The 24248-nt window shown below is 40.9% G+C and overlaps 1 protein-coding gene across 3 annotated transcripts in view; it reads right to left on the reverse strand.

Moving 5' to 3' along the window:
- The window catches only part of UBE2D2 (ubiquitin conjugating enzyme E2 D2), a 56216-nt gene that overhangs the window by 26047 nt on the left and 5921 nt on the right, over window positions 1-24248 (reverse strand). For 2 of the 3 annotated variants that reach the window (XM_006267525.4, XM_019487117.2), the window contains 4 exons: window positions 14757-14820; window positions 5477-5508; window positions 5297-5374; window positions 5105-5210 (listed from right to left, as the gene is read on the reverse strand). In XM_006267525.4, the coding sequence (XP_006267587.1) occupies window positions 5105-5210; window positions 5297-5374; window positions 5477-5508; window positions 14757-14820 (280 nt within the window). The remainder of the gene's footprint in view (window positions 1-5104; window positions 5211-5296; window positions 5375-5476; window positions 5509-14756; window positions 14821-24248) is intronic. The other variant, XM_019487118.2, reaches the window with a different exon arrangement.

Genomic DNA, 24248 nt, shown 5'->3' on the forward strand with positions numbered 1-24248 from the left:
GTTGCCCATCAAGAATGGCTGGGGGGGGGGGGGGGGGGGGGGGGGGGGGGCACGCGCGGCGGGCAGGCAGCTGGGATGGAGTGCTGCCACCTAATGGGACTGGAGTGCTACTGTAGCCATGATAGTCAAAGAAATGGATGAGGCAAGGATTATTTGTGATATCTTTTTATTGGAGAGCCACATAGTTTGGGAGAGCTGTTGGACAAGGAAGGTTCCAGGCACTAAAGTGCCCATCCTCAGGTCTAAGCATGATCCAGGTTATTCCCTCCTATAATCATCACCAGCCGAAGACAGTTTGGCCAGATCAAGAGGTTTGATAATTCAGTTTGAGGTCAGCACTGCAAGGCTAAGCTTAAACATTGATCTAATCCAGTTTCTCTTTTTTAAATCTTTACGGTAAAATCTGAGAGCCATACAAAAATGCTGAGATACCAACACTAAGGTATCCAGACTGAATACAGGGAAGGGGGGGGAAGAGGGCATGGGGAGAATAAAAACAAACAAGCAGCTTTAGCTTCCTTGTGGAATTTAAAAGAACAGCCTAAAAAATGCAATGTTTCTGGATTACCCCCACATGCTCCAAGCATCTCCATGATGAGATCCTTCCCCCTCACTTAATACATCAGCATCTGTCTACAACCAAGGCAATTTGTGAGACTTTTAAAGATGTCCTTTACCAACCAACCCACCCATCAGTGCCCTGGTCTCATTAACAGCATTAGGACTAACTGTAAAGACAGGGCTCCATTAAAGATGCTGGTCTTCATGTACTACTGAGACTGTTCTCACTGGATGAATATAAATATTATGTCACCCCTCCCCCCTCCTGAGAACAGGTTTCAGCGCTACACAAATGTTACCTACATTGAATCACATTAGCTAGCTATCAAGAATTATTTAAAACCATCTAAATCCTCTTAAATGTGGCTATAGTTTCATTTGTTCAAATCTCCAGTATCAGTTATCTGCAAGCTTCCCAGCCAAATGGTTGTACAATATGAAGTCCTTGCCTGAAGTTAGATTTCAGCTGCTTCCAAACCCTCCCATGCCTAAACAAGACTTTTTTTTGGAGATAGCCAGAACAGCCCAAATGCATTTCCTAAAGCAAGCACAAAAAGTCTTACTGACCAACACATGAGTTCAAAGGGCAATGCAGAAGTGAATTCTGAATTCAAGCGCTATCTTTTAAATGGAATAGGTTTTTTTTTTTATAGGTTGTTACGAGACTTATCCAAGTCAACTATCCAGCCACTAACTAGGCTACTGTAATGCATCCCACCTGAGGGCATGTAAACTTACACCTCTTCAGCTTTTTTCATTTTCGTTTTCTTTGCATCCTTCCTGCTCCCCTCCCAATCCTGAACTTCAGGTGTTCTGCATCTAATTCCTCTCCCAGATTTTGATGTCCTTTGAGGAATAGATCTGTATTTGGTATTTCCTTTACCCTTAGTGAAACAAATGCACTCACTGAAAGATGCTTAGCAATTTGTGTCAGAAGATGAAAGCTTCAGAGGAACCTCTCTGGCTTCTGAAAATTTATAGCTTTATGGAACTCTAAAGGGAGTAATACAAACCTCATTTCATAGAGGTAAAGAATGACACCCTCCCTCCTTTCTCTCCTGTGCACACAGGGTCTGAAAGGTGCACTTTTAATTAAAAGATGTAAAATCAGCAGAAAGAGTATATCTAAGAAAAAGGTTTTTAGTTTAAAGAGTTTCCTTACAAATTAAATGAAGCAACTGCTTTTATAGCTGTTATCCTGCCACACATTCTGGTGAAAGGAAAGTTTTACCTTAGAAATGTTAGGTCAACAACTCAATAGTCTTACTACTGAATTAGGCATGATAACAATACCATTTACTGTTTTCCAGTTCTCCAGACTCTCTACCTAATCTAACAGATTTAAAGAGGGGGCAAATTTAGAAAAGCAATTCAGTCTTATCAGATTGAAGATCAGTGTAAAAAACCAATTAGAGGAGGCTCCTCTGTTTTACTCATTTTGTGCATAGCTTGCTTCTTTGGGGGGAGGGGGGGAACCAAATGATTAGTCTTTAACCCAGGGGTGGGCAAAATGCAGCCCGCCAGGCCATTCTATCCAGCCCGCAGGGTCCCTAAAAATGTTTTTTAAAAATAACATTCATCTGCCCTGGGCTGCCGGTCATGCAGCCCTCGATGGTTTGCTGAGACTCAGTAAGCAGCCCTCTGCCCAAAATAAATGCCCGCCCCTGCTTTAACTCTTTCCCTCAGGTTGGCAACACAGATGTTTCCCAAAGCTGCTTTGAAAGCAAGATGTGAACTGACTTTCCAAATCAGGCTAGCACCATTTAGTTCTGTAACTTTAGGTAGTGGCTACATCAGACAGTTCAGAAATCGGTACAAGAAACACTGCAGCTATGAATCAACTTTCATGGGCAAAAGGGGGAAGAGGGAGGACTACAGGGACACAAAGGGACACCACTTTCCCCCAAAACTTTCCAATGTCTTATGCCCTGAAAAACGGTACCAGAATTTCATATGGAATATATGAAGTTTCTGTTCTCTAACTGATTCTGTACCAAGAACAGAAGTTTCTCAAAACTCCAGAGTTTCTGGAGAACCAAACAGTTTGCTTCTACATTCAGATGTGGCAGAGTTATTTTATTTCTGCCATTTTTAATCAGAGTTCATGTTCCTTTGTAGCATATTCTTTTCCCCACAAGATACGAATACCAAACCTTAAGAGCATACAGAATGAATTCTGGTCAAAGTTTGTGACCTGCTACATTTTTCCAATCAAAAGTTAGCCTCTATAGACCACACTTTTTTTTTTTTTTTTTTTTTAAATGCAAAGATTTTAAATGCAGGAGAATTTAATTAACTCAGGTGTTATGAAGGGAGAACCAATTTGTTTCAGGAAAGAAGTCCCCTGCAAGAAGCAGGGATAAAAGAAAGAATCGTGAACTTTTAAAAAGAATGCTCACAAGTACCAAGAAAACAAATGGCCATAAAACAGAGAATGAGTGACAGTAAGGTTGGAGAGCTGAGAAACTGCATGCTGAAACAAATGGGCTCTCTCTGGACAAGTCTACACTTGTTCAGAAGCCTGATAGCTGGGCTATAAGGACACCTGCATCCCCTTGGTATGGGCTGCAGACAGCTTGTACTAAGAACACTAGAGACTGAAACCCAGGGAAGGTTAGAAGCAAACAGACAGTCAAGTTCAAGAATCCCAGCATGCTGAGAGCCAACAGCATCCACCTGATGAATTTACAAAAAAAAGCACTTTACTAGGACTAAGATGCATGACACTGTTTTATACAGTACTAATATCTGTTAAAAAATGGCAAGTGGTTAGCTAACTCCTGGTGACAGATTTATTAACAAATAACCAAGATGCATCTGACTGATCTCAAAACCAATGATGGTGGATTCCAAGGAAAGTAATGAATAGGGGATAGATCACTCTAGATATACCCAGTTCAATGCTAGGTGAACCACTGGTCTGACCCAGTATGGCACTTATATTCTTAGTGTTTTGTTTTCTGTCCTGGTTCCAGCTTTGCTGGTTTCCTCTTCTCTCATTCATGTTAGAAGATATAATTTACACTCTCCTACCCCCTTCTTTGCACTGCTCCACTTGGGGCCCCTCCTCAAAATGGAGAAAAACAGCTGTTTTGCAGAAAAATGAAAACATACAAGAGAAGTTTCAGTGACAGTGGTTGAAAGTATCTACCCTTGTATGCTTTGATAAACTGCCTGCAGAAACTTGTATTAAGTTGTAAGTCAGCACCTTAATTAGACTAAGTCAGACTTCAGCTGAAGAGGCAGTATCAATACCAACAAACCCTTTAGACAGCATGTATTAAAGACATCTTTCACTTTCAACTTCATGCACTGGTCCATAGCAAGTGGGCAGGTCATGTAACACTAACTCCTTGTTTCCATTTGCTTTCTCAGATGTAAAAAGGGGAGTTCTTCCCTGGTAAGGAACAGGACATGGAGCTCAAAATTAGCCAGCATAGCTGCCCCCATTAGGAAATTTTACTATGCAAAGAAAAAAGAGGTAGCAAAGCATTTTAATGGAAAAAACAGGAAACTGGATAACATGTATTGGAATTAAAAAAAAAAAGAGAAAGAAACTAGGCAAGAGAAGCACCTGCTGGGAGCAGGCAGAAAAGGAGTATAAACACAAGAGAAGAGAGCAAAAGACCATGTAATCAGGGAAAAACTTGTCATATTACAGGCTGCCAAATATATCCAAACACTTTAATGGAAGCAGCCACAAACCAAGAAGTCATCAAGATATAGATTTAGTAGAAAGAATAGCTTGGATTGCAAACCCAGGAGGATAAAGCTGTTAAAGGAGACATAGTTCCCTGTGCATTTTAGATATATTTCTAGAAATATCTGGTCTTAAGAGTCTTCATAACTCAACTGCGCATCATCCTGAAGAACAATTGTCATTAACATGGGCAAGCAACATGTCCTAATACTTCATAAATTAAAACCCTCTAGTCTCACACACACCATACAAGAAACACACACTAAATTAAAGGTTTATTTTTTTACATGTAGGGCAATAGTTTAAAAGATTACTGCACTATTAAGAAGATTTGCTACTACTATGTTTCTCTGATTAAGCTGCCTGCTTCATGAAGCAGTCATGTAAACCTGACATCAGCACATTTAATTTGGTTTTTAACAACTTTTATTTTATTATGTCTAGGTATTCAGATACAGATCATAAGAGATGTTTTGCCTTTCTAAGCAGGGGAACTCTTGCTCCATATAATCTTAAACTCCCATAAACAGTATATGGCTCAAATGCATTTATACCAAGATACAAACTAAGAATGGGGTTGTGACTAATTCTCTCACTACACACCAGTGAGCCTACAATTTATCCTACTGACTACAGGGAGACCGCGCTTAATGCTCAAATGGATGTATATTTTTCATCCAGGATTCACAAATTAGTTACTGAGCTAAAAGTTTGAACACAAAACTAAAAAGTTGCTACTATAAGCAGCTCATAGTAGCAGCACAGTAGCTTTTACATAACAGTACAAAATACATGTCAGTATGTCACTTTAAAAGCAGAAGATTAAATGAGTATTGGAGGTACCTTTTGAAATAGTTAGTGCTGGAGACCACTGTGACCGTAGAATATCAAGACAAATGCTGCCATTACTGTTAATATTTGGATGATAGATTCTTGTTGTAAATGCAACCTGCAGGAGAAGGAATATATCAAATGAGGCTCCATGATGTTGATTGTATTCCACAGCACTAAATTAGATTTATGTAAGCCACTCACCTTGGGCGGTTTGAAGGGGTAATCTGTTGGGAAGTGAATTGTCAAGAAAAATACCCCACCCTGATAGGGACTGTCATTCTGTTAAAGGCAAAGAATCATTTTGTTCAATTAGAAGAATAATTAAGGAAGAATCAATTTCAAATGATACTTGCACCAAGACATGAAATTCATAATACTTACTGGGCCCATTATTGTAGCTTGCCAATGGAACACTGTAAAGAAAAAAAAAATACTATAATTTTTAGTTTGAGAAGTCCAAGCAATTGCAAACAAAACACTTCTAATAAGTGATCTACATGGAGTTCCCTACCTATAAAACCTTCTCAATGGGTAACACTGAAAGCAGTATACAGAAAGCTGTATATAAATTCCCAAGACCTCACATTTACACAAATGAAAATAGTTGATACCATAAACTTTAATAACTGACAACCACAATATTTAGAGGTCTATATATCAAAGCATTAACATGCTGTCTAGTGACATTGACCATGTATTCCCTTAGAGCAGTGGTTCTCAACCCTTTTTGTACCAGGACCCATTCGTAAACAAAGACAGCCAGTCTTGACCCAATGCCCCTCATTCCTGACCCACTGCCCTCACCCCCAGTCCTGCAGTCCATGGGGCAGAGAGGGAGACTGGAGGGGCAAGCAGCCCCTTTGTAGGCTGTAATTCTGCCAGCCTGCAAAGGGAAACCCATGGTTTCCCCACATTTTTCTCCTTCAAAGGAGAACCTATTCTTAAAGTTTGTCAATCCATTTTTAAAGTTTGTTAGTGACCCTTTCATATAGTCTTGTGACCCACTTTCCGGTTGTGACCCACAAGTTGAGAAATGCTGCCATAGAGTACATATCCACAAGTCAAATATTCAACTTCTGAAGATATTTTGTTTGTAAAGATTCATTTTTATTGCTTCTGATTCTCTTGGTGAAAAGAGCCTCTTATAAAAAAAGAGGAAGTGATTACATAAGAAAGGGCAGAACTGAATATACAAAAATGTCACCAAATGCACAAAGTAAAAGAGGGAATTTTTAATAAGTTCTTTTAGAATACACCTTGCTACTGTTACAAGCAACATGGTTTGGGGTGAAGGTGAACGAACAGCCCGCTGGTGAAAAAAAGAGGGGTTAGGGACTATTTAGAAAAGCTGGACATGAACAAGTCCAAGGAGCCAGACAGGATGTATCAGAGGCTGCTCAGGGAGTTGGCTGATATGACTGCAGAGCTACTGGCCATTATCTTTGAAAACTTGTGGCAATTGGGGGAGGTCCCAGACGACTGGAAAAGAGCAAGAAGGATCAAGGGAACTACAGACCAGTCAGCCTCACCTCACTCCCTGGGGAGAAATCACAGAGCAGGGCCACAAATAATCCATTTCTAAGTACTTGGAGAAGGTAATCAGGAACAGTAAGAATCAAGGGCAAGTCATACCAGACCAACCTGACCGCTTTCTATGATGACATGACTGGCTGTGGAAGCAAGAAAACTAGATGCGACATACCTTGACTTTAGCAAGGCTTTTGATATGGTCTTCCACAACATTCTTGGAAGTAAGCTATGGAAGTATAGATTGGATGAACAGCCTGTAATGTGGACAGAAAGCTGGCTGGATTGTCAGGCTCAATGGGTAATGATCAACAGCATGATGCCTAGTTGGCAGCAGATATCAAGTGGAGTGCCCTAGGGATCAGCCCTAGGGCCAATTTTGTTCAATATCTTCATTAATTATCTGGAAGATGGGATGGAGGGCACTCTCAGCAAGTTTTCAGATGACACCAAGCGGGGGGGGGGGGGGGGGGGGGGGGGGGGAAGAAGAGTAGTAGAGGGTAGGAGTAGGATTCAGAGCAACCTAGACAAATTGGAGGACTGGGCCAAAAGGAATCTCATGAGGTTCAACAAGGCCAAGGGCAGAGTCCTACACTTAGAACAGAAAAGTCCCATGAATCACTACAGGCTAGGAACCAAATGGCCAAACAGCAACTCTGAAGAAAAGGATCTGGGGGTTATAGTGGACAATAAGTTGGATATGGGTCAATAATGTGACTTTTGATGCCAAGGAGACTGGGATGTATTGGTAGGAGTGATGCCAGCAGACGGAAGAAAGTAATTATTCCCCTCTATTCACAGTACTGGTGAGGCCACATTTGGAGTAGTGTCCATTTTTGCCCCTCCCCCCCCCACTACAGAAAGGATGTAGACAAAGTCCAGTGGAGGACAACTAAAATGGTTAAGGGGCTGGGGCACATGACTTCTGAAGGAACTAGGCTTATTTAGTCTGCAAACCAGAAGACTAATGAGTGGGGACTTGATAAGCAGCCTTAACTACATGAAAGGCAATTTCAGAGGATGAAGCTAAACTGTTCTCATTGATGGCAGATGACAGAACAAAGAACAGTGGTCTCAAGTAGCAGCAAGGGAAGTTTAGGATGGGTATTAGCAAAAACTTTGGGTGGCAAGCTCTGGAACAGACTACCTTGAGAGGTGGAGGAATCTCCATCTCTAGAGGTTTTTAAGGCCAGGCTCAATAAAGCCCTGGCTGGAACGATCTAGTTGGTGATGGTCCTGCTTCGAGCAGGGGTTTCGTCTAAACGGCCTCTTGAGTTCCCTTCCAAATGTAATTTTCTATGAATCTACAATCTAAGAATACAAGATGTAAGTGGTTGCAACACACAAGCTATCTGTGTTCTGCAATTCTTTAGGAGTGCTTGGACTTTTAGAACACATGCTACTTCCATACATAGGTACTTTAAGATATGAAAGGATATAAACTTTTTGAATGAACCAAATCAGGCCTGATCACTTTCTGATGCTCATCCTAAAAAGTGCTAATAGGTCTGCGTGAAGGCATATAAAATCCCCCTATGTAGGTAACTGCAGGAACAGGACTGAAGTTTAGCTTTAAGAAAACAGCAGTGAGCATGAAATAAGCACCATAAGTTATATGAAAAGACATTTCTATGAGATTATAGGTTGGCAGGTGTCAGAAGTGCAGACCAAGAAGTTTTATCATTAACCAAGGTCACATTTGTTGTCAGTAATTCTGAGCGTTATACTGGTAGTGTCCAGTTCTCTACAGCATAAGAAACTGCTAAGGAATTCCCATCTTCATACTGCATGGCATAATCAAAACACTGTCATAGGTGAGGAAAAAGGCTTGCCTAATTACAGATTAATAAGTGCCATTTTAGGGTTCCTTGTTTTCTTTGGTGCTAGTCAAGTGCCATGTTTTGAACTCTGACGAGAACGCCAATAGTTCGACATGTGATAATTCCTATATATTAGAGTATTCCTGTAGTAGGACACTGAATCACAGAATCATATAATTATAGAAAGTTAGGGTTGGAAAGTTAGGGTTAGACCCCTTCAGGAGGTCATATGAGTCCAACCACCTGCAGCAGCATGGGGTGGTGGATGGTGGCAGCAACTGACAGTGAGCAAGGTTCCCATCCCACCCCCGCATCCAACCAGCCAGGCAGCGCCTGTGTGGCCCGCAGAGGGGCGCTGCCATCTGCTCCTGAGAGGCAGCATTGGCACACTATGGCGAGTGGCAGCACTGTCCCCACCCATTCACACCCCTTAGGACCTTCCCATGTACCTCCAGCTGACAACCCCTGGTCTAGCTCCATCATTTTTCAACCCCCCTTCAGGTAGTTGAAGGCTGCTATTAAGTCCTGCCCCCCTCAATCTCCTCTTCTCTAGACTAGATAGGCCCAATTACTGAAGTCTTCCCCCACAAGTCACAAACCCCAGCCCCCTCACCATTTTTGTTGCCCTCTGCTAGACTCTCTTCAATTTGTCCATCCTTTCGGTAGTGGTAGCCCCAAAACTGAGCATAGTACTCCAGATGTGGCCTCATCAGTGCTGAATAAGGGGGAATCACTTTCCTTGACCTACTGGCAACACTCCTACCGATGTTGCCCAGAAGGCTAATGGTATACTGGGCTGCAAGGGCACACTGCTGGCTCATATTCAGCTTATGGTCTACTGTAAACCCCAGGTCCTTGTCTGCAGAGCTGCTGCCCAGCCAGTCAGCCCCCAGCCTGTACTGGTACATGGGGTTGTTCCAGCTTAAGTGCAGGACTTTGCACTTGTCCTTGTTGACCCTCATGAGATTCCTTTTGGCCCAATTCTCCAATTTGTCTAGGTCACTGAATCCTAGCCCTACCCTCCAGTGTATCCACTACTGCCCCCAACTTGGTGTCATCTGCAAACTTGCTAAGGGTGCACTCCATCTCATCTTCCAGGTCTCTGATAAAGACACTGAACAAAACCAGCCCCAGGACCGACCCTTGGGCACTCATTTGATGCAGGCTGCCAACTAGACATCAAGCCATTGATTACTATTCTCTGAGCCCAATGCTTGTGGGAGACCATATCAAATGTTTTGCTAAAATCAAGGTACACCGCATCCACAGAGCCAGTCACCTCTTCATAGAAGGCAATGAAGTTGCTCAGGCATAACTTGCCCTTGGTGAATCCATACCGACTATTCCTAATCACCTTTTTCTTCAAGTGCTTAGAAATGCATTCCTTAAGGATCTGCTCTATTATTTTTACAGAGACTGAGGTGAGGCTGACTGGTCTACGAAGTTACTATGCAAGTGGCTTGGATGCTTAGTTTCTAGCATTTTAGCTACTGCTTTTTACCTGTAGACCACATACAGTCCCTGAAGACATTAGACATTCTGAGACAGACCTTAAAAACAGATGGTGTGGCCAGGGCTTAAGAGTAAGTCTGATCTCAACGAAGAAAAGAATCCAAATATTAGAACCAAATGGGGTACATTAAGACAACAGGAGAGTGTGTAGGGTGACATATCCTGGAAAAAAGTTACTCCCAAGTAGCCTGGACTATTAGGATAGTCTTAGGTTAATGAGCACAAAAGCCAGTTATCACTGAGAGGGTAATATAATATTTGCCTTTGGGAAGCTCAGTTTTTCTGACAGAGAAGGGTGAAAGGACTGAGTGGTGGGCAGAGAGTCTAGTAACGTGAAATGACCCGTCATCCTTGCAAGCCTGATTCCACTTCCTTGGGGGTATTCAGATTACTACATCCCTGAAGAGAGGGTCCTACCTCATGACAAGGCGAAACCCTCTCCCACAGCCACTGTGGTCCAATAGGTTAATACACCAAGAATTCTTGCTGAAAACGTACAGCCCACAACACAGAGGGCTGGCATTTGCAGTACCCCGGAAGTGAACAAATTAAGAACTTCCAATTTAAGGCCACCTCTTCAGTTCCCCTGGCCACTTGTAACCTCCCCCATTTCTCAGTGAGATGTCAAGCTTGTGAGGTGCGTATTTACAATATAGCATGCAATGGTGAACTAAGACATAGGTTAGTCAAAGTGAATAACGGAACTGGGGAAGTAAGAGGAGAGAGTCAAGAAGGTGATGAGAGCAAAATTACAAGTGTCAAATGATGAAAAACACATCAGGGAGGGACTAGACAGTTCTCCCTCCATACATCACTCTAGGACCTACCAACACCATTAGGCATCTAACATGTCTTTTAGGTTTGGCTCTGCAGTCTATGTAGCTATGTTAAACAAATACGTTGATGTACTTGGACATCAAATGCACTCAATAGAAACAGGGCTGAATTTTAAGTTAAACAGAATTATTTTAAAAGAGAAAAATTCAAGTCAGAAACCGGCAACGTACAATAAGTTTATTTAAATTATCTAATGCTGTAGTGAGCCCACAAGTTCTTTTATTATATACAACTTGGGAAAAAAAAAAATCAGTAAAAACCCGAATTGAATTCAAAGTTATCACACTGTTAGGTACTGATCATAATCAGGAAAGTGATGACACCCACCCCAGTCAGCTGCACTACTGCAGTCAGAGGTGGGGAGGCATGGTGGACAGGCAGCCGTGTCTGCCCATATATCATGAAGCTCCACACTGCTCCACCTCCCCACTGGACTGCACCCTGTGCCTGTCTGCATTTCCAGGATGCTCATTTTAAATTCTCACCACCTGGCTAGGACAGGCCTCTGCAATCCAGGACCATCCTGGCTAAACTAGGATGTGTGATCACTTTAGTGTTAGTTACCTGTATTTTCCATCTTTACAATGGAAGAAATGTTAGCATAGTATTTTCCCTAAATATAAATGCTTGAAGTTTATCGTAGAGAAAAAACAAAAATTCCCTACTTTCTTATTTAAATCATGATACTCCATTTAGGAACCCAGTATTAACCAATTTCTAAAGTACTGGCCCCCTACCACTACATATTTCTTGGGGGGAAGTGCACTGGGTAAAGCCTTCAGTGCTGAAATAATGCATTCAAACATGCTAAAATACAAAATTTGGGGCCATTAAAAAGCGGGGGGGGGGGGGGGGAACAAAACAAAACATTTTGTTGACAAAGCTCACAGGCAGAAGAAACCTTGCTTCCTACATTTCAAAAGGGCAAGATGAGAACAGAAAAAAAAATTGGTTCCACTTGGCTTGATCATGCATGAACTGCCACTTCTGGCAATGCAGCTGATGCTTTGCTTTGCCTTTCTGAGAAATAGCTAAATTGAGTAGGTTCACTAAAGAGACTAGATATTCAAAGCTAAGCTTCTCATTTATCTAGGAAGGGGAGAAATTTCTTTTCTACTTCTATTTATAGCAACTCTGCCCATGAAATACTGGATTTCAAAGATGAACAAGATAAGCAGTTTGTCATACATGATAAAAATAATTTTCAGGAAGGGGAACGTAAGTTATACTAACCTAGATTTGAGAATTAGTCAAGCACCAGTTACTTGTTAGCTTTATGATGGAGATAGTCATCTCTCCATAGAGAAGGAAGGAGGTAGCTTTCTCTAGATCTACTGTTCCTGCTCCATTTCCAATTTCATAAGTCTCCTGCAACCTGCTTTGTATTTTCTACAGATTCTACAATACAGAGACATGCCTCCAAATATGTGACTCATGAAGCCTCTCACCAACCATATTCCCCAATAGCTTCTTTTTCTGGTTTGTTCACTGCAAGTTAGCTTGCACCTGTTGGATGCTTTTTTTTTTTTTTTTTGGGGGGGGGGGGGAACGACAGCGTTTTCTGTTTCTTTTAAATGATTGAGATAAAAAATATTCTACAAATTTTAAGACAGGTCTTGAAGGCAGACACTGTTACTATTCTCAAAATAAGACTTCTTTAGTTTTGCAGTTATTAACTTTTTTCAAAGTTGTACTAGTTTTAAAATTTAGTTTCCTTAGAATTTAAAGCTTACAATGGATTTTTTTTTTTTTTTTTAAAACAGATCTTGGATTTCTTTAAATACTAGTTAATGTCAAATCCTTCTGGCTAGTTAAGACACAATCTAGACAAAACCTAAGTTACGAACAGGGTTTTGTTTATTCCAGTATTCTGGAGCTGATAATGGAGGTTTTATAAGCCGAGTCAGTTTTACATTTTGGTACGTGCGCCTACAGAAAACAGATGCCAAATCCAGAAAAGCCCAAAATTCTCAGTAGGTTCCTTGCTCCTGCAGATTTTAGAGGCTTCAAACAACAGTTTCTTCCCTAGATACACACGAGGCTTCAAACAACAGCTTCTTCCCTAGATACACACCAGAGAACAGAAGCTAGCTACATATTCAATTTAAAATCAGTCTGGTTAAAAACATTTAGCAAATAAAATATACAGAACATGAATAAACTGCAGTTTACACCCATTTTAAAACCAGTGACGCAGATATTCATGCCACAATGAGCTGAAGTTCATAAATTTGGTAAAGAAGTAGATGAGATTAAATTAAAGGTTGGTATTCTAGTCTGCTAAAATGCAGAGCAAATTATGAGAATTAATTCTATTTCAATGGAAGTTTATAACAATTTTTAATACTGGTGTATTTATATTTCCATAGTATGCTATTTTACCAGAAGCATATTGACCTGAGAAACCTCAAAAGAACAATGGATAGAAGTTTCATTTAGTTTTAAAAGTACCTTAATCTTTTCTGAAAGTATGCTGGAACACAGGCTAATAGTTAATTTATTCTGTCTGAAAAGCACACAGAATGCAGACAAGCAAAAACGTGGATAAAAGGAAAGAAGTTAAAGGTGAGGCAGGATGAAAAGCAGAATTCTAGATGGGGATCCAAGATGTAATCATACTATATAACATCTTGCAGCATATCCCAGAGCTAAGAAACATCAGGATACTTAAAGTCAAATACTGACTACTGCAACAGAGCAGCCTGCTACAAAGGAGGAAAAAGGCAGCTGGGTGAACTACTAAAAATGATTAGTAACACTAGTTTCCAATTTTATTGATCCTTTACTGCAAGAAGTAGAAAACAAAATACTCTTAGTTTAGTGCATATTTTTCTATTAGGTGCACGTTATCCTGAAGGGGCAAAACTAATGGGTTCCATTTTAGGTCACAGGAGGAGTTTCAAGTACTAACCTCATGCCTTGGCTAAGAATACACTGTTGTCAGTTTCGATACTCACTGAGACTGGCAAATTGTCATTTTTGGTTTGGTTACGCTGGATAAAGGAGTGATTAAAGACATCCCTCTGATTTCATTAATACAGAACCCCAGACTTCTGAAATTCAAGTATGGGAACCCACTACATATGTTAATCTGTTTCCTATTCTCTAAGTTTTTAGAGTTGTGATTGAGATTCCATGCCTCTTTCCCTTCTCCCCCACCCAAAAAAAAAGAGTTGCAGTAGATGCCAACACTGAGGATGGGAATCTTTTTTAGTATATAAATAGTTTTACCAGGAAAAGTCAAGCCATTCATAATCCATTCTTAGAGGATGACAAGTCATCCTCAAAGCTAAGAAGAGACTTTAGCAAAAGGGATGACTGGATTATATCATCATTAATCACACTAGAACACTGCACTTCCATTATTAACCACTTACATTACTTTAAATGAAGACCCCTTGTCACACCTCTTAAGCAAGGGGGGGGGGGGTTATATATACATATAGTGTATGGGTTAAAGTTAATGCAACCACTTTGTGGTGAAGTTGACATGAATTCCTCTGTACAACTGAGCCCTGATGGCACCCTTCCAATATGACAACAAAATTCACTACTAGCTTACAATACCCTGGATATTTTGGTGATTTGGCCAGGGACTTGCCATTCTGGCATTTCAACTGCTGATGTAGACAGCAGATTATATCCACTAGAAGTGCTTAACTGCTCACATTTTTCAGTATAGGAAAACTACCCAACTAATACAGAAACAAGTTATGAGAGGCTGCAAGCTCTTCACCGAAACAGGAGAAATAGAGCTGGTGGGGGTAAGAGCTAGAAGTGTCTCAAGTTTTTACATGAAGTAACTAACACTTCAGTGTCTTCCATTTAAAAAGGAAGAGTATTCCAAGAACCTAAAAGGCACAGATGAGGCAAATATTCCCCCTTTGAAGACAGCAAAATGGAGGTTACTGCCAAAACTGTCTAGAGAATAGCATGCTTGATTCTTCAGTACTTAGGGTACTTACTGTCATCTCCAACAGGCCCTGCTGAACACTGTGCTGGGGGATCACGTGCCAGGTCATTCAACTCCTAGAAGAAAAGGGATGGACCATTTATATTCCATATAAATCAGAAAATCTGATGATATTCTCTCACACAAGAGACTGCATGCAGTACTTCAAACAGTTCACCCAGTGGTAGATTCTTAAGCTTCACTAAGAAACCACTGTTTACCAGATAAACAAATTGGTTTCGAACTTGCTCAAAATCTGCATTTGTGATGCTTGTATTAGTTTTTATCTACTGCAATATTGCTGGACTAACTTTCCTTTGAGCTAGCTTATCCAGAACCCAAAGCATTTTCCATCTTAAGCTTGATTTCTTTAGTACTTTTATCTTAAATTCTCTCTCTTCAGACTGTCCTTCACCCTATTAGCAACCTTATGGTAATAGGACCTTATGAAACTATATGAATGCAACCTTCTCTCTTTCCTCAACATAGTTTAGCTATTTTATCCATGATCGAGACAAATTTAAAGAATCCTTCACCAAGTTAGAAAGTCATTCTAATGCCTGATTCTAATAGCTGTGTATCCCCAGGGGCACAAGACAGACAGAAATATCAGATCAATCCACAGAAGGATTTCCCCAATACAAGAATTTAACAAGAATCAACAAAAGCATATGAACAGAGAAACTCAGGTGATGCAGATGTTGCTACTAGAGTGCATAAGAATGATCTTGTTCAAAACTTGAATGGCATTAGCATCCCTGCATGTTCCAGCGTTGGAAGTCCTAGAGAACCACTAGTCCATCTTCCTCCCCACCCATACTTGGGAAACTGTGTTAACTTCAAGATTGACATTTATTCCCCTTGAGTGAGTCTACATATGAAAACAAAAATACAATACACCATGGGTGTCAAACTATACAGTCCACTGAAGTTACATGGTGTGGTCAGAGGAATCAGCAACAGGAGGGAGGGCACAAGGGAGCTGACAGACTCGGTCACCCACCACTCGGTCATCCCCTGTCACCACTGCCACAGCTCTATCTCCCTAGCTGTAAGCCTGTTATGCCCTGGGTTGGAGACAACTGCCACTGCATGCTCCACACCAGAGACAGTTGCCACTACTGCTATTTCTGTGTGTCTCAGGCTACATCTGGCCCACAAGGAGCCATGTGGTCTAGATCCAGCCAGGGGCACAAGGCGAGTCCGACACCCCTGCAGTACACAAATTTAACTTCCTTTCAGCCAACAACATACAAAGTGCCAGCCAGCATTATTCGATTTAAATTAATTCCAAAACAGAGCTGTGCAACTAGCAGTCAGCAGGCCAGTCCATGAGGGCTAAGTTGCAGCCCACAGGCTCCTGCCTAGCCACTGCTCCCCACATTAATCCAGCTGCAACAGCAGCAGTGCCTCTGTGGCCCTCCTTCATGCCCCTGCCACAGGGGGATGTGCAGTGCAAGAAGTGGAGGGTGAAGGGGAGTGGGGCACAGAGGCAAACATGCAATGCAGCAAACCAGGGGGGGGGGGGGGGGGGTGTCCTCACAGCATGCAGCCCCAGACTGGGCCTGTGGCTTGCCTTTGTGTGGGGCCCATAGGACACGCTGCCTTGGCCAGTTACAAAGTTGGATAGCCCCATTCTAAATCAATCCTTTGCTCAAGATTTGCTTTGCTCAGATCAATCCTTTGAAGTTCTGCATCATATAGAACATTTTAGAAGAAAATTTAGCTTAAAGTAGCCAAAAAAAATACAGGAACTTCAGACAAGCAACAAAAGTGCTAATGGTCTGGCATTTTATAAAAAGTGATTTGTATCTTATCAGGTTTTATTTTTTAATATTAAGTGCAATGTACTTTCACCAACAACTTAAGCATTAGTTGCTTTCCCTAGACCACCTATTTTCATTTAAAGCAGTCTTTCTTTTCCAATTCAGAAGCTGGAGGTTTAACTGGGAAGCAAACATGCCTTAACAGACAGAGCTCTGGACTGGAACTCTGAAATCTGTTCCATTTCTGGTCCCGTCACTAACTTGGTGAGATACCTTGGACCCATTACTTCAGCCCTCTGGGCCTCAGTTTCCCAATCACTAAGGCATGGATAATGACATCAGACTTCACAAAATGTGAAGAGCTTTGAGATCTACTGAGGAAATGTTATACAATTTTCAAATATAATGCAACTAGGATAAGCCTCCCTTCAACTCTTTCAACACTTAGTTGTTTTATTATACAAATCACTCTTGATTAACTAAGCTTTGATGTTCCAGTTTTGGGGGGTTTTGCTACACTGGTTCATAATCTACAATTTTGAGTACAGGTATCATGAAGTTATTTGGCATGTAGGATGCCTACCATATATCTAGAGTTACGCGCATTACGCAATTTTTAGTCAATCTTGTATACCAACATTTGCTAGCCAGTAGCTTAAGCCTAGAAACAGGCAACATGTTCCCCTGCCTCCCCAACCTGTAACAATCCCTCAATATTCACAAGTTCAACATAATCAGTTTTGCTAGTCAGAAAGAATCCTTCAGGCACTACTGTGCCATACAACCCTCTCACACCCAAAATCTGGAGGTTATACAGATCCATTCCTACTGACAAGATTAAGATATTCCATATTCCTCTATTGCTTTCTGTCCAAAAAAGGCTTGCAAAAGGATCTAGGAGTTTGCTTCTTTATGCCCATGCTTTTGGACAGCCCCAAAAAGATCCACTGTTTGAAAAGCTTGTGCATCATACTTTAACTGATCTGTACTTTAATAGATTAAAAACTTTATCTAGTTCTACCCAACAAACCAAGTTGTTTTTGCAATCTGACTTGTCCCACTCTAGGTTTAGTTACAGTGAACTGATTGTCAGGCTCAGTTGGTCTTTAAAATCTGTATCCTTCACTGGAACACTCAGCTTTTCCCTCTCCTACCACAGCCTACTAGGCTTCCAGCAAAAGTCACACAAATGACTTAAATTAAAAACTGAAAGTTGGGGTCAAGTCTTTCCAAAGCTCAGCAGGGACCTGCCCATATTAGAATCTCAAAAACAAAGTATTTGTTTGAGGACTGGTGACAAAGTCTTGAAGAAGAAGGAACAATTAAGCAGGCCACAGCAGAAGGAATGATTATATTAAGTCTCGTCTATACACCTTGGTAAAGTTTTAAAAACTACACCCCACTACTTTCCACAACTTGGGAAGCAGCAGTTTATAACAAATGCTTAATGAAAGATCAAGCACATATATCTTAATGAAAGGAAATGAAATTTGCTTGTATTTGCAGGTTCATTTCTGTTCTAAGACTCAACACAATGTTATTCTTTGCAAGATATCCTGGGCATTTAAGGAGCCCAAAGATCTACAGATGTACTACTTCCAAAGCTGGATGGAGATAATCTTAGGCTGCATGCATAACCCTGCATATGGACCCAACCTGTGCTTATGACGTTAACAATTTGTACAGGTAAGCCTTGCCCCTGTTGGCATACTTAACACCACTCCAGAAACCTGGAGGATCTTCAGACCCATTTACTCATCCTCAAGTACACTTGCATCAATTTAGAAATATGAAATTTTTAGCTCCACTCCAGAGTGACTTGCACAACCAATTCACCTTCTCATTTGCATTCCCTAAAAAGAGTCTTTGGCAAGGGACTGAAGCTCCACCCCCTCCCCCATGCCTTTTGATTAGACTACAACAGAAAAGACAGGAACAGGTAGTCCCAGGCAGCAGAAGCCTGTAACAGTACACTCAGCCCATTATGCCAGGCAAGAGAGAGGCTTCATACCATCATTAAGATGACTGCATAATCCTCTGACAATATACAATAATACATCTTCATCCCAGTCCCAGAGAGGTTGTCTAGTCCCGACTATCATTCAACTTTCAGATGCATATTTATCCCAAACCAAAGCCCAGACTGAAATACAGTTAAAGCAATATGGTATCATATATATTATATATATATACACACACACACAAAAGTCTTATCTGAATGAGGCAACCTCAAGAGAACAAAGTTACTCTGACAATACTTAAGATTAGAATCCCCTTGTATATCTACCGCAAAACAATAGATTTATCTCTACTAGTGTCTCTGCCCTACAGGCTTGGGCTGACATAGCTAGTAGACACAGCACTATTCCCTGGCAGCAAAGGTATGCTATTCCCCCCAAACATAAGCCAGAAAAGCATTCTTCTGTTAGCACAGCTGCTGAGATTGTGGTAACGTAACCATGTCAGCTAGGTGGTACAGCTCCCTCCCACACACAGCATACACCATCAGAACTTGGTGCAATCTGTTCTAATAGTCACCTCTCCAGATTCAAACCATCCACTCCAGCTTTACCATACATTTGTATTAACAATGTGGCAATACACATAGGACCAAGGCTACTACCTTGGATGTCCCACTGAAGTCATATGCAGAATTCCTTTTTAGAGTTTTCATATACATGCCACTGCTTATTCCAATACAGGCACAAGAATCCATGGTACATCCTACCTGCTAAACTTAACCAAAAGTCTAGCTTTAATCTGTATCCTGTACAGCCAAAGTACAGAATAAGAGACTCCAACTGAATTGTCACTTGTAACACTACATGTTGTGCTATTGCTTTCCAGCTGCAATACAACATTCTTTATATGAAATATGCTGCTGTCTCATACCTGTGAATTTCTAGCACATTTTGAATGATACATGGAAAATACAAGGTAAATTTAGAAGGAGAGTTGTTAGTTGCTGTTATTTTCCCTCCCTCCAATTAAAAAGGAGCTATTTTAAAGTTGTGCACTACCTCCTTAATAGAAACATTAAGAACAGCTGTGCAAATGTGCAATCTGTTAGTGATGCAACTCTCACTGGAGGCTGTAGGTCTGCTCTACAGATTTAGGTCTAACAGATTAGAAGGTTTGATGCACAGATAGTGTTGTGTGAAAATCGACATAAAACTCTTTGAATCTGCTAGACTTTGGTAACACAAGTTCTTAAGGCTTCATTTCATCACAATTCAAAATTTGAGGCTCAAATGACAAACTGGAAGAATTCAACTTCCAGGAGATACTCTCTTCAGAGCTCATTAGTTCCCATACAGTTGAATGACTAAGCTCTGGGTGAGGGGAAAAACAAACAAACAAGACTAAAAAGAACTGCTGGCAAAGCAGAGACACTACTAGTTTTCATGTGCCATTTTTTTTGTACCAGTATGCTGGCAATTCCACTAGTCATTACTGTGAGACTCACAGAGCCAAGTTTGAAAGTGGAATGATGATTATGTGCAGCTGCATTTAACCACACACTTACAATTGCACATGCAAACCAGGAAGTGAAACTTGTCCCAATACACAGCACCAAGTGTACGCTCACCCAGAGCTCTCTGCTTTGACAGCTTTGTGTTCAATAGTTATAAATACTTCCAAATCAAGTACCAGACTTGGAAAATGCTGGGTCCTTTGTTTCCAAATGTCAGAATTCTCCACTCTGAAAAGCCACTGGTTTGTGACCCAAGATGAATAACGTGAGACTCCACATGAAACCTAAGCATAACTTTTGACATAAAGGATTTAGTTATGAAACTGGTGGTACAAAGAAAAATGCCGCTATATGTGCCCGAGATTGGGATGTAGGATCCACTAACACCTGCACAACAGTCTGTAAAGCCCATTGGTCCAAAACAATAGGGTTTTTAAAGGCTCTCTCTCTTCTCCTTTCCACCCAGTTTAGGTATATAGTGTGTATACTGCATTATAAAATGAAGGACTGATGAAGATAACCTTCAATTTTATAAAAGCATTTAAATTCAGAGAACCATGCAGCCTCCAGGCAGGTTTTGGTTTCAAGATCTGTCAAGTCACCCAAGAGATTTCATAAACTAAATTAAATTAAGAGATTTCATCATCCTAAATTAAAACCTCATAAATTCTGCAAGATAAAGAATTTGGTTAATGCAGAATTGTGCGCTTACCTGGTCTACTGCAAGTTAACTATACTAGTACAGTCCTAGCCCAAATCCCAAAAATGGAACAGTGGTGTTTCTGCCTACATATAGTCCAGTTGATGAAACCTGTGAGTGTCAGGCAAGTGCTATGAAGTAACTTCATCTTGAAGTAAATTTTAATCACGCAGACTTCAAGTCACATTGCTTTAACAAGACCTAGAATGTTAATGGTCTTAAAGTTATGCTCCCAAAAAACAAGTTCCTGTCTGTCATAGCCTTGGAAATAGTCCCCCACATACATTACTTCTCACTGAGGATTTAACATTAATCTTCTCAATATTAGTCATACTTCACACTTACCCAAGTTGCAGCTAATGGTGACAAACACAGAAGAATCACATTTGCTTCTAAACACGTACCTCAGAACTTTATAAAGCAAGTTCCAATCTCTCAGCAAGTTATTTTCCAGAATGAGAACACATGAGAGGAGTTGCACACTCCACAGTACTGCCACTATAGAAACTCTACCCTGTGGTCAGCACACGTTGTAGTCTGAATATTGGGACCCCTCTACAAGTGCAGGGAAAGGCACAATGGAATCTAATGTGCAATCCACACAATCATACCTCTTGCCACACACCACATGTATGGCAGGAGCAGCAATTGTGGGATCGCACATTAGATCCTATCGCACCTTACTGCCCATGTAGGGGGACCCTGGGATTATGATCCCAGACTCTTCCTGCACTGGCTCCTGCGAGCCCCACAGCTGACAGGGCTCACAGCAGTGGCAGCATCCTCCCTGCTGCAAGTGCCACAGCTGATGAGGCTCACAGCAGCATTCTCCCCACTGCACCTGCTGTTGAGCCCTGCAGCTGATGTTCTCCCTTCTGTGTGAGCCCCACTAGAAGCTCCCAGCAGGGACAGCACTGACAATGTTACTGTCACTGCAAGCCCCTCAGTTGATGGGGCTCTCAGTCACAGGGGAGCATCTGGCCACTTTTTCAATTAATAGCATAATAAGAATAAGCTAAGTTACTACACACTTCTGTGGAGTAACTTTGTAGCTTATTGCTTGTTTTATCAAACCATTAATTGGTTGAACATGTAGCTGGGTCACAACTTAGGTGTGATTAATTCAAGTGTAATGTGCAGATGGTGCCTTAGTTGATAGTAAACATGTTAATGAAACAAGTACTGCTTTTCTTAGACCAACAACCTAAGACCCATAATGGTCTTCCTCAGTTATTTTATCCCTGCAGACGCCTTTGAATCTAGAATTCCATAATAGGAGGGGCAACAGAACTCTACAGAAGCAATCCTTTGAAAACAGAAAAAAAAAATTACAAAAGACATTTCTCCTTCAAGATAGTATCTGGAGGCCTACTCTTAACACTGCTGACAGTAACCTGTGGTTTCCAAGTACAATGAATAATAAAATATTGTAGTTTGGGCTCAATCATGTTTCATCCCTTCCTTCCAACATTATAAACAATTTATAAAAACTGAGGAAGGCTAGTTTACTCAGATGGCCTGTATGCTTAACTTTGGTGTACTATATGATAAAAACATTTGGTGGCAACCCGAAAACTCAAAATTTCACTGAGTCTTAACGCAAACATGACTAGTTTCACTGCCCCAATAAGATCTCTTAATGATAGTCGGACTAAAGCTTATGTAGACTGTAAATAAATTTAACCAATTAGGTTTAGACTAGGAATTGGAAATAGAATGATTTTTTAATTTATTCAGAACAAGATGTGGAGAGAGGTAAAAAAAAAAACCAAAAAACGCTTATATAAAGTATATAAAGCTGAGTTTTTATGAGCTACACATACACAACTATGAGTTTACCAGCAGGTCCTGATATTGAAAGCAAGCCAAAGCCACTAACAAGCAAGTTGATCCTGATCCTGCATTGCTAAAGTCACTAATGTTGGCCTGACTTACATCAAGAACAAGAGGGCTTTTATGAATAACTCAATGATGACTGAGGCTAACTTTATGGCTAGCTAGGTTAGAACTCACTAAAGATGCTTAACATGCTAAAATTGACCTCCAGTGACCTAAACTAGCCAGCACTTAACACACTACCTAACAGCAGTATTAAAAGTCTATTAAAGTAGCCCAGATACTATACGGTAAGCCTTACCAGAAATTCCAAAGGGCACACAAACAGTGCCCATTTGTTAAGTGGCAACTTTTTGGAACAGCAGCCACATACGATGCCACAATCCACACCGAATGCCTAGGTGTTTCCAAATGGATTGATCTATAAATCCTATGCAACAACTCTAGAGCAGCCTCTGTGACTGCTTCTTTCCTCATGTCACGCTATCAGCAGCAACAGCAGAAGCACTTGAATTTTAAGGTCCTTTGAAGGTTAGAGGAGTTTATATGGTAGGAAAGTTTGACTGTATGCACTGGAATGTGACTGACCAAATGCTATATACAGGACTTCTCACTCCTTAATGCACTTTTCATCTACACAGATATGCATGTAAACATATTAGGAATACCCAGAGCAGCATATGGTCTCCTTTTAGTGTAGAACTTAAAAAAAAAAGATGAAACCTAATCATAATTCCATGTTTCAGAGCTTTCCTGGTTACTAAAAAAGCCAATACACATGATCTTCACCCCATTGTCATAGGCCTAGAGTACTGCTGCAGCTGTAATGGTTCAGGAAATGCCTTAAGCAGCAAGAATTGTGTGATGTTTGTTTCACACCACACACATACACCCTTGAAAGAAAAGCTTAGCTTTTGAACCCCCTCCCTCCCCTCCTTCCTCTGAAGTATCAGCCATTGTTGTAACTCCAGCTGAGAAACTGAAAAGGGGCCACCAGTGCTCTTAATATTACTGAGAAGGCTCTTAGGTGCCTGACTGGTAAGTCTTAATCGTATGCTCAGGCTTTAACCGCTACTGGAAGGCTGGGGGTGCAAGAGGGAGGAATTCTTCTGAAACATGAGTCACGATCCGTTTCTTAAAAATCTCAGCATGTTTTACCTAACTAAATTTTCCAGTATTGCCAGGACCCTTGATCTCTCCAGCAGCACACTGTTCTATTTGAAGCCTTTAATATAAGAGATACAAAGGCTTCAAATTTGTTATGGGATGCCAGAGGGTGTTTTGTGGTTTGCAGTATGTAGCAAGGCGCAAAGTGTGGACCTTTATGTACTCACCTACAACTCCTGCTCTCATCCAGTCCTACATTTCTAAATAAATAACCAGTAAACTCTGAACTTGTTGGTGTCTACATGACAATTTGAAGTTGTTCACTTAGTCCTTTCACTACTGTCCCACAGTCAAGTGCACTGTTAAGTACCTCAAAGTGCATTTCAGTAGCAAATTTGCCAGTTGTGAGTTAGATAAAGAGGGTCCTGCAAGCGAAAAAGAAACACCGAGGACTCGTATGAATTCAGGGAAAGTTTTAAATTCATTCATAAAAGACAGTGGCAACAAACACTTTTTGCTTAAACCAACTCAAAACAAGGAATTCAATGACAAACAATTCAACTATCCAGTGATGACAAGGTCAAATGTCAATTTATACCAGTATTTATCGTTCACTTTGAA

The sequence above is a fragment of the Alligator mississippiensis genome, chromosome 9, assembly GCF_030867095.1.
Source record: "Alligator mississippiensis isolate rAllMis1 chromosome 9, rAllMis1, whole genome shotgun sequence".
In the NCBI taxonomy this organism is placed as follows: Eukaryota; Metazoa; Chordata; order Crocodylia; family Alligatoridae; genus Alligator; species Alligator mississippiensis.